At 37.7% G+C, this 11,416-nt stretch overlaps 1 protein-coding gene across 1 annotated transcript in view; it reads left to right on the top strand.

Annotated features, from left to right (window-relative positions):
* Positions 1-11,416, top strand: part of LOC108517704 (BTB/POZ domain-containing protein 8) — a 70,825-nt gene that overhangs the window by 51,631 nt on the left and 7,778 nt on the right. The window contains 2 exon segments of the mRNA XM_017855793.1: positions 773-862; positions 10,657-10,737. Of these exon segments, the coding sequence (XP_017711282.1) occupies positions 773-862; positions 10,657-10,737 (171 nt within the window).

Here is an 11,416-nt window from a genome sequence, read left to right as displayed (position 1 = left end):
TTGTTGTTGTTGTTGTTGTTTTCATTGATTTGGAAAAGTTTTAGATGGTTTCTAAGTATGAAGTATAAATCTGGGAAAGAGATTTGATTTATACTTTAGTATGAGATAGAAGGCCACCTTGTTAAAAATGTTTAAATTTCCAAAATAATCCATATTAAATGAGGTTTGCTGATCAGTACTTTGTCTTTAGCTACCTTTTTATATTTAAATAATTAAATATAAAAATTATGTTTTTATAAACTTAAAAAATTAAAGAGCCTTCAAAGAAAAAAGATAGCAAGGGCATTGGAATTAATGTTTTAAACAATCAAAATGCTTAGTTATAAATCCCAGCACTTCAGGAATAGGGGGATTGCTCGAGTTCTAGAGTTTGAGACCAGCCTGGACAACATAGTGAGACCCTGTCTCTACAAAAAATTTAAAAATCAAGTTGAGTGTGATACTGTATGCCTGTAGTGTTAGCTTCTTGGGAGGCTGAAGTGGGAGGATCATACTTGAGCCTAGGAGTTCAGGGCAGTAGTAAGCTATGATCACGCCACTGCACTCCAGCCAGGGTGACAGAGGAAGACCCTGTCTCTTAAAACAAAAAACAAAACCCTTAGGTATAAATATAAACTTACAAGTTTTATTATGTAGTAATCCTGCCCGTGAATACAAACAAAACAAATAGATTATTGTGTTTTAATACATAAAGATGAAAATTTTCGTAAAAAATTACATTTTGAGTAATATGTAAATGTTTACCTGTGTTTCTCCCCTCTCTTCCCTTTAGGGCCATTTTGAGTGCCAGATCTAGTTATTTTGCTGCAATGCTGAGTGGCTGTTGGGCTGAAAGCTCCCAAGAGTACATTACTCTTCAAGGGTAAGCATATTTTTACAGGGCCATTTGACTGCAAATGATTGCAAATTGTATTTCATACAAAGCACTTTTTATGAATCTGATTTCCCTGGATGTTCAGTGAAATATTTCTCAGGTGGAATTCAACAAAGTACATTTTCTGAAACAGGAAGTAATAGAGAGCATTTATTAATAGAGGTATTGTGTTAATCTGATTATGCTTCTATGACAGAATATCCAAACTGGGTGATTTAAACAACAGGTATTTATTTTCTCATGGTTCTGGAAACTGAAAGTTCAAGATAAACGTGCCAGCAGTTTTGGTGTCTGATGAGGGCTCTGCCTCTGGGTTGCACTCTGCCGCCTTCTTGCTGTACACTCATGTGGCCTTTCCTTGGTGCATGCACTTGGAGAGAGAGTCTTATGGTACTTCTTATGAGGAAATGAATCCTATCAGATCAAGGACCCATGTGACCTCATTTAACTTTAATTACTCTCTTAGAGGCCCCATCTCTAAATATGACCACACTGGGGGTTAGGGCTTTACCATATGAATTTGGAGGGAACACAGACATTTCAGTTCATAACAGGTAGTTTTCTAAATTTTTTTTCTTTTTATTTTTTTGAGATGGGATCTAGCTATGTTGCCCAGGCTAGAGTGCTGTGACACAGTCGTGGCTCAGGAGTTCGAGGCTGCAGTGAGCCATGATCACACCACTGCATTCCAACCTGGGTAACAGAGCCAAACCCTGTCTCAAAAAAAAAAAAAATACATATATATACACACACATATATTTTATATAACTTAAAGTATCTCCAGTTATCTCAAAGGGATCTTAATTGTTTAAACTATTAATATGCAAAGCAAATATTTCCATTCAATTTCTTTTTTGTTTGTTTGTTTTTTGAGATGTAGTCTCATTCGGTCACCCAGGCTGGAGTCAAGTGGTGGGATCTCAGCTCACTGCAACCTCCACTGGTATCCCAGGTTCAAGTGATTTTCCTGCCTCAGCCTCCTGAGTAGCTGGGATTACAGGCATGCACCACCACGCCTGGCTAATTTTTGTAGTTTTAGTAGAAATGGGGTTTTGCCATGTTGGCCAGACTGGCCTTGAACTCCTGACCTCAAGTAATTCACCTGGCCTTGGCATCCCAAAGTGTTGGAATTACAGGCATGAGCCACTGCACCTGACCTACATTCAAGTTTTTAAATACTAATATAACACTTTTAGGAAAGGGGTATTAGAAAATCAAATTAATAGCAGTTCATAAATAAAGACTTGGAAATCACTGACCTTACCAGAAGGACTATGCTGGAGACCTTTCCAAAGAAGATTTTGCTCTTCTCTGAGAGAAGACATCTTCAGAAATACACATTTAGATACTAGATATACAATTTGGCTGTTTGATGGTCTTTATTAAGTGTATAAAGAGAAATTAAACTCTTCAACCTAACTGAGAAATAAATGTGCTTAGAAACGTCCAAAACATGAAAATACATGGCATGGGCAATACATAGCAAAGATATGTAACAACAGGAGAAGTGAGTTGTTTTCACTACTTGTATCTACCTTTTATTTGTTTTCATTTATTATTTCTGTATATGTGCTTTTAAAAAATCCATTATGTAGGCCAGGCGCGGTGGCTCCCACCTGTAATCCCAGCACTTCGGGAGGCCAGGGCGGGGGGATCACGAGGCTGGGAGTTCAAGACCAGCCTGACCAACATGGTTGAAACCACGTCTCTACTAAAAATACAAAAACTAGCTGGGCGTGACGGCATGTGCCTGTAATCCCAGCTACTCAGGAGGCTGAGGCAGGAGAATCTCTTGAACCGGGGAGGCAGAGGTTGCAGTGAGCTGAGATCGTGCCACTGCACTCCAGCCTGGGCGACAGAGCGAGACTCTGTCTCAAAAAAAAAGCACAAAACAAAAAAAAAACACGTTATGTAATGATGATCTAATTAAATTATTTTTATCTGAGGTCAATATAGGGCTTCAAGTGATCCTCCTGCCTCAGCCTCCTAAGTAGCTGGGATTATAGATGTATACTCCTACACCTTGCTAGTTTTTATAATTTTTAGTGGAGATGAGGTCTCATCGTGTTGCCCAGGCTGGTCTCAAACTCTTGATCTCAAGCGATCCTCCCACCTTGGTCTCCCAAAGTACTGGGATTATAGGTGTGAGCCACCGCACCCAGCTTAAATCACATTTGTCAATTCATAATTCAGAGTTCATTCCACACAGTCACTGAAGAAATTTAAAAGTTTTCCCATTGATATGTGTTCTTGAGCTAGCTCAGACTGCTCTTCTTCTCCACTGTGTAAATCTTTGTCCCACAGAACCCTAATATTCCTAGTAGGCACATTAGGAGAAACGCATGGCATAGGATTGGGATTTTAGGGGAAGGCCATTTGCAAAGAGATGCCCCTTCAACTTTTATCTGTTTTATATAGTTCAAGGTGACCTCTGAGTTTAGCTATAGGAATAAAGGCAAGGGGGAGTCTTTTGTTTTTCAGTCTTCTTTAATCACCCCTCATGAGCTGATGAGATTAAACATTCAAACACTCAGGCTTTTAAAGATGAGGTCTATTTATTAATAGACCAGTGGGCAGAGGTCAGTGGGCAAGAAATAAATAATGACATCAATTACTCATCTCTACTCTTTCACCTGTAATTTTCTGTCTTTAATTTACAATGGAAGTAATGGATAAATAACCCCTTTTGCAGTGTGGCTTGACTCCTGCTGACCAACTTTAGTAGCTTGTTCAAGGGAAAGCCAAATAGAAGTAGCCCAGTTAGTTTCAAAATGTCATCTGAATAAGTAGACCATACATTGTATTAGTGCCAGCCATGACCAGGCTCACCCCTCTTAACAGTATTTTCACTTCACTTTTACTGTAAGCAAGGCTTTGCTTCTCACTGGTTCATTTTACCTAGAGCTGCTTTATTAACAGTGGAGGCTCACCTCTAATTGGCTTATTGACTCCTAATGTTTTTTTTTCTTTCTGAATTTATATTGCTTTATTTTAATTTTATTATTCTTATATAGTTGTCCTTTCTTGTATTGACTTTGGTTAAAATCCCTTTTATCTTAAATTGTTAAGTCTATATATTCCTAAAATACTGTTAACATAATTTTATATTTTACTATACATTTTACTTCACATCATGTTATTCCCCAACAGAAAAATGTATAAGAGTAAACCCAGAAGAAAGGAGTGCTGGCCGGGTGTGGTGGCTCAAGCCTGTAATCCCAGCACTTTGGGAGGCCAAGACGGGTGGATCACGAGGTCAGGAGATCGAGACCATTCTGCCTAACACGGTGAAACCCCGTCTCTACTAAAATACAAAAAACTAGCCGGGCGAGGTGGCGGGCGCCTGTAGTCCCAGCTACTCGGGAGGCTGAGGCAGGAGAATGGCGGGAACCAGGGAGGTGGAGCTTGCAGTGAGCTGAGATCCGGCCACCGCACTCCAGCCTGGGCGACAGAGCGAGACTCCGTCTCAAAAAAAAAAAAAAAAAAAAAGGAGTGCTATGCAATGGTGAACAAAGCAATTGTAAAAACATTAGCAACATTAAATAATTGACTCCTAATGTTAATGCATTGAAAATGAAGGTACTGTTGTTGTTGTTCAACTGCTTTATCTTATTTGATAAAGCAAGGTTCTATAACTCTAAAAGAAGAAAGTATCACGTGGTGGATACATGGCTTCATCTATACCCTTATTGTTATTATTATCACACAGTGCTATGATATATTTTGCCTTTCCCTGTTGTGTCATGTGTCAAATTGATTGTCTCAAATTACTACTTACCATTTTATTAGCATTGTGGCATATAAAGCTGTTGGAAGGCTAAAGGGGATTAAGGAATTTTACTTTAAAAAATTACATATTTTAGGAATTCGTATATTGAAACAATACACAAAACACATTCCAGTTTCCCATTAGCTTACATTGTAAACCTAGGCAGATGTTTCCATGAGGAATGTAGTGTCATAAAAGGATAATAAACCTTGGTGTCCTTACAGGCAGGAGTATATCCAGTCCTAACTTGTTATATGACTTTGGGGACATTCCTTAGCTTTCCTGAGCTTCCTGAGGTTGTTGAAAGGATTAAATGGATACAGTAAGGAAATAAACTAGTGTAGTATGTAGTGCTCATTAATATTGACTGTTCTTTCTTTCTCTAAATTAGATTATTCTCATTTTCTAGAGAGAAAAACGTTCAAGAGAGGGCCTTTCCCAATACCAGGACAGCAATGCTTACTTTGCATAATCAGCAGCTTCTTTTGGAACTGGGCTACTGTTGCATGTCTGCAGGATGTTTTCTGTCAGTACATTCTAAGACAATCCTGTCTGTCCTTACAGAAGGAACCACCATATTTTTAGTGAGTTAGTAATTCACCAGATACTGAGAACATAATGCACATAGTATTTTTCAAGAGGAACTGCCTTCAATAATTTGAGTGTGGGGACAGCAGAATTCTATAATCCTAGTTCCATCCATGCCCCAGAGTTGGGGAGTGGAAGGATATAGTTGGAGGGAAATTTTCCTGCTCTAGTAGACAGAAAGGGAAAATTTTCCACATACTGTAATGTAAATTGAACCACAGCCAACACTTCTGTGAAGGAGTTCCACTTGTTTCATTTTATTAATTAGAAGTCTTCCAGTGGTGCCTGGGCTTTGGAGCATAAATTTGGATTTTCCTATCTCCCTTGGGAGATTCCTGGGATTGCCCTGGTCTTCAATATAAGTTTTGAAATATAAATGAGATGTATTTCTGTCCTGACTAAAGTCCTTCATTGTCTTCTCATTACAATTAGAATTAAACCCAAACTCTTTACCATGACCTACGAGACCCTCCATGATCTGGCCCCTGGCCTCCCTCTCATTTTGTACCATTCTTGCCTGCATTTGTGGCTCTTTCCTCCAGTAAGTTCATTCCTGCAGCAGGGCCTTTGTTCTTCTGGCTTCCTCTGCCTAACAGTTTTTCACCTAGTATTTTGCATGGCTGGCTTCTTCTCATGCTTGAAATCTCAGATCAAGCATCACCTTCCCAGACTGTTACACCTATTATAGCTACAGACCAACTCCTCAGTTACTCTGTCTTACATTATCCTATTGTATTGTCTTCATGGCACTTTGACTATCAAAAATTTTAATATTGTCCATGTCCTTCCACTAGAATGTAAACTTCTTATATCCACAAAGTTTAGAATGAGCCTGTCATTCACAAATATTAATTATGAATGAACAATGAATGAATGGAGTCTCTGTGTCCCATTAGCCCACACACACGGCTCCACAAAGGAGCCTGAAACTTTAGAAAGTACACATGAAACAGGTATTTTATTTTATTTTAGTTTTTTATTTTTTAATTTTTTTAGACAGAGTTTCACTCTTGTTGCCCAGGCTGGAGTACAATGGCGTGATCTTGGCTCACTGCAGCCTCCGCCTCCCAGGTTCAAGTGATTCTCCTGCCTCAGCCTCCTGAGTAGCTGGGATTACAGGCATGTGCCACCACACCTGGCTAATTTTGTATTTTTAGTAGAGACAGGTTTCTCCATGTTGATCAAGCTGGTCTCGACCTCCCGACCTCAGGTGATCCACCCATTTCAGCCTCCCAAAGTACTGGGAGTACAGGCATGAGCCACTTTGCCCGACCTTATTTATTTATTTATTTTTTGAGCCAGATTCTTGCTCTGTCACCTGGGCTGGAGTGCAATGGCACGAACTTGGCTCACTGCAATCTCCACTTCCTGGGTTCAAACGATTCCCCTGCCTCAGCCTCCTGAGTAGCTGGGATTACAGGCGTGTGCCACCTCTCCTAGATAGTTTTGTATTTTTAGTAGAGACAGGTTTTCACCATGTTGGCCAGGCTGGTAACACAAAGATTTTAGTCGTCTAGGTTCGTATTTAGTCTCTAATCTTAGATCTTTGTCCTGAAATCGGTTTTTCTTTTTTCTGAATACATGTAATGTTTTCTTCTCCTGTAAGCTTTTACTCTGATTACATTTTAATGGGAATAGTGCTTTAAGTCTTTCCATTTAAACTATGGGCTGTTGGAACAATTTGTTGCTTTTCTGGGTCAGTTGATCATGTCTTTATAAACATTTTTGGTAAAAAATATAATACAAATGACTTAAAATACAATGAGAATGCAGTTTAGTAAAACATCTCTCGAGACAGCAGGAAAACTATTTCTTACCATTTTTATAGTATCATATATATTGATATATAGGTTCAAATGTCTAGATTTTGCTGTTTATTATAATATGACTTATTTTTATTTAGTCATTATCTTTTGTTCAACATATCAAGAATTTTAAAGGAGCTATTATTTCAGAATAAATAGCCAATTCTTATTAATGTTGATAAGAATGGTTCTTGAAAATCTGAGGAAAAGTATATGGAGTATTACACATTCAAGTAATTATGCTAGTGTTTTAGCAAACTACAGATAACATGCTTAATTATTCTGAGATTAAATCTTGTCATATCTGTAGTACATAAAGGAGAACATTTAGATATTTGACTTTATTTCCTAAGTATTAAAGGTGTAGAATTTTGAATCAGCAGAAACTACTACTTAGCCATGGTAGGGGTCAGTAAATATTTATTTAATTAATGGAAAAGTATTTCTGTATTTTCAATTTAGTCTCCCTCTGAAGGTTTGAGAAGATGCTGTAAGTTCCCTAATAAGCCATTCATTAAACATTTATCAAACATTTATTGAACATATATTATTTAAGGCCATAGAGTCAAAGAAAACACCTTTCTGATTCCTGCTTTCTGGGACTCCATTTATTTTCTTCTTCTTTTTTTTTTTCTTTTTATGAACCTGCCATTGAGAACGTAGCCATTTATTTTCTTCTTGCCTTCCTTGTTTTGTTTCTTTAGCAGATATTAGGTACTGTGCTTAACAAACTGTAGGGATCTTGCCAGCACTGTCCAGATCATGATTCTACTGCAGAGGTCCAGTATTATGTGGCGAAAGGAAATTCTTCTGATCCTGGGGGTATTGAATCATTGCTGACATTCTGCTGGTATCAGAGATACAAGGATAGGTGGCACAACCCTGCCCTTGCAGAACACAGTTTAGAAGGAGAGACAAATATGTAAACAAAAATACTGCAAGTCAGTTTGATAAATGTGGTAATGGAAGTGTGTGTAGTATACTTCTTCAGAGCCCAGGCTTTGGATTCAATCTGCCTGGATTTAAATTCCAGTGGATTTTGATCTTGGGCAATTTACTTAATTTCAGTTTCTTCATGTATGAAATGAGACGGATAGTAGTATCTACTATAGAGTTGGTATGGTGATTAAATGAGCCAATAGCATTCAAAATGCTTATTAGCTCAGGGACTGCCTCATAAGTGCTCACCAGATGATAGTTGTTGTTTTTAACATTCAGTAATTTTTTTTCACCTTGGGTACATTAGGAAACAATCGGATAAAAAGCCACAAGTCTTGTATCTGAAAGATAAAATAAGTGGACAGGGAAAGCATTTTAAGCACAGTGAATAGTATGTGCTAAGACATGGATGTATAAGGAAATGTAAGTAGCTCAGGTATAGAAAATGAGTAAGTTCAGTTATCTTAGAACAGCTGCTAGAGAGGTAGAACTGGAGGTCAGATGATAAAGGAATTTGAACTTTCTTTTATGGGCTTTGGAGAATAATTGAAGGGTTTTATTAGAGTTTAAAATAGAATAATTGAAGAGTTTAAGCAGGATACTGTATCGTATATTCATTTTAGCTAAGTCACTCTAATAGCAATGTGGGAAATGGGATGCAAGTGGAAGATTCCAGGGAGGAAACCTGTATGAGAGGATACTGTCATAGTACAGATGGGAGAAAATAAGAGGCTGAACCAGGGCAGTGAAAGAGGAAATAGAGAGCAGAGGCTGAACTCAATAAATTCTGGAAGGTACAAATGATTGACAGGATATAATGAGGGAGAGGACTAAGATGAACCTCAGGTTCAGACTTAGGCATATGGATGAATAATGTCTGTTGGAGTCTTCAGGGGGGCCCAATAAATAGCATACTTCCTTCCTGTTCAGAACAAGACAAAAAAATCAGTAAGTGAAGTAAGAAAACATTTCCTTTATTACCGATAAAAACTGTTAAAGCAGTACAGGTTGAGTATCCCTTATCTGAAATGCTTGGGATCAGAGTGTTTCAGATTTTTTCAGGTCTTGGAATCTTTGCACATGTATAATGAGAAAACTTGGGGATGGAGATGATGCATAAGTCTAAACACAAAATTTATGTTTTGTATACATTGTCAAATTCAAAATAAAATATAGAGACAAATCTCTAAATGTTTTATTTGAGAATCATAGAATTACAATTCAGAGCCTACTCACAGACTGCTGTGATCTTCCATATCCTTTGTTCTTCCATTGTCTGAAGAACAATGAGAGGTTGGGGGTTTTACTGGAGAAACATGTATTGTTTGGAAAGGAAGCTCATTGGCACTAGAGAAGCTTTTGGAAGCTGGCAAGCTCTGATTTTAGTGAAGGCGGTAGGTAATACTGGTCAAGGCAGGTTGTTTCAGCAGCTACTAAGTAAAACAGTTCTTAGGGTTACAGCAGGCTGTTTCTGCAGCTGGCTCTGTGGAAAATTCAATTCTTGAAGCAGATGCTATGTGCCTCAATTGCTTTTGCCCCCTACTCCTTGACTCTGATTTAGTTGAGTATGAAAAGAATGATCCAATTTGGATAATCAACTTACACAACACCTTATAGCCTGAAGGCAATTTTATACAATATTTTAAATAATTTTGTGAATGAAACAAATTTTGTGTATATTGAACCATCAGAAAGCAAAGTTGTCACTATCTCTCATAAAATGCTAAAATTTTGTAGCATTTTAGATTTCCTATTTTCAGATTAGCAATGCTCAACCTGTAGAATGTGCTCTAATGCAAGAGCCAAAGTTGGCTTGCTTACTGTATCCCTCTAAAACAGTCCACCCGAGAGAAAGTTTGAATCTGCATGGCAGATATACTTCTTCTCCATCACCTTTTCCCACTGGTTCAGCAGAGAAGAAAGGAGAACATATATCAGATTACCTCTTATCTGGAGTTCCTCCCAACTGATAGCCAGTAGTTGTCCACCAACCACATAATTCATCCCCCTTAGTACAGAGGAATAGAAGCTGGAGTAAGATGCAAGACGCTATGTAGCAGTGCTCTCAACAAGATAGGAATAACAGAAAGAGACTAAGTTTGGTGTGGGGAGTAAGAAGAAGGTCATGAATTCAGAGTTTGAGATATGGTACTCAATTGGACATAAAGGTTGTCATTCCAAACTACCTCTTAAATCATGCCTTTTCTTTTTCATCTGTATAGTGAGTACGTTGGCCAAGCTTAGAGCCACTGATAGGTGTTACAAATTAAGAAATCTGTGCAGCATAACAAGAATCTTCCTAGTGAATAGATTTGTGCATTTGAGGCTTTAAGCAAGACCAGAGGGCATTTGTTGAAGGTGCTGAGAAGAGGATTTCTTAATGAGCCAGAGGTTGGACAGTGACTAGAAGTGTTTTATAACTTTAAAAGTCTGTGGTAGAGGATACTCAATAAATAATGATTTGATAACATACTAATAACACTGTATAACTTATATAAAAATCTATTGTTGTTCTGTTTAAATTAATGGTGTACCTGCATGGATGTTATTTGAAGAGTATATTCTTCAGGTAAAAGGAAGATTAGAACATTATCTTGGCTGGAAGTTTATGGGAAAATTGAATCATTGATATCGATTAAACCTTAATTATTTCTGGATTTGAGTTTTCTTTTATTTTTCAGTATAAGCCATGTAGAACTGAATGTTATGATGCATTTTATATATGGAGGAACTCTGGACATTCCAGACAAAACTAATGTGGGGTATGTATTCCTTTTTAATAATTTAAGATATAAAAGAGTTAGGTTCTACTTTGTTAAGCTGTGTTGCAAAGTGTTAATGAAGTAGAAACTGCTTTTTATAATCTATTTTACTGTATCTTCAGTATGTTTTGAGAACATCTAAAAATAAGCAGGTCACCTTATTTAGAAGAAAAGGTGACTTATCAACTCGCAGTAATAAGATTGAAAACAGTCTTTATTAGGCTTAAATTTAGAAGAAGCTATAAATTATGGTTTATAGATTAATAAATTGATTAAACTTTTATCAAACTTTGAAAATTATTTTACTGCTTTTTGAATTTTAGTATATCTTTTCTAAACAGCAAAAGAAAAGAAAAAACACACTTAAGAATATGGGGGCCGGGCACGGTGGCTCTCACCTGTAATCCCAGCACTTTGGGAGGCTGAGGCGGGCGGATCTTGAGGTCAAGAGATCGAGACCATCCTGGCTAACATGGTGAAACCTCGTCTCTACTAAAAATACAAAAAAAAAAAAAAAAAAAAAATTAGCTGGGCATGGTGGTATGCACCTGTAGTCCCAGCTACTTGGGAGGTTGAGACAGGAGAATCACTTGAACCCGGGAGGTGGAGGTTGCCATCAGCCAAGATCGCACCACTGCACTCCAGTCTGGTGATAGAGCGAGACTCCATCTCAAAAAAA

This window comes from Rhinopithecus bieti, unplaced genomic scaffold (genome assembly GCF_001698545.2).
Source record: "Rhinopithecus bieti isolate Rb0 unplaced genomic scaffold, ASM169854v2 scaffold_41619, whole genome shotgun sequence".
Classification (NCBI taxonomy): Eukaryota; Metazoa; Chordata; class Mammalia; order Primates; family Cercopithecidae; genus Rhinopithecus; species Rhinopithecus bieti.
The sequence above is the reverse complement of the archived record's forward strand: the minus strand, read 5'-3'. Positions and strand labels throughout refer to the sequence as shown.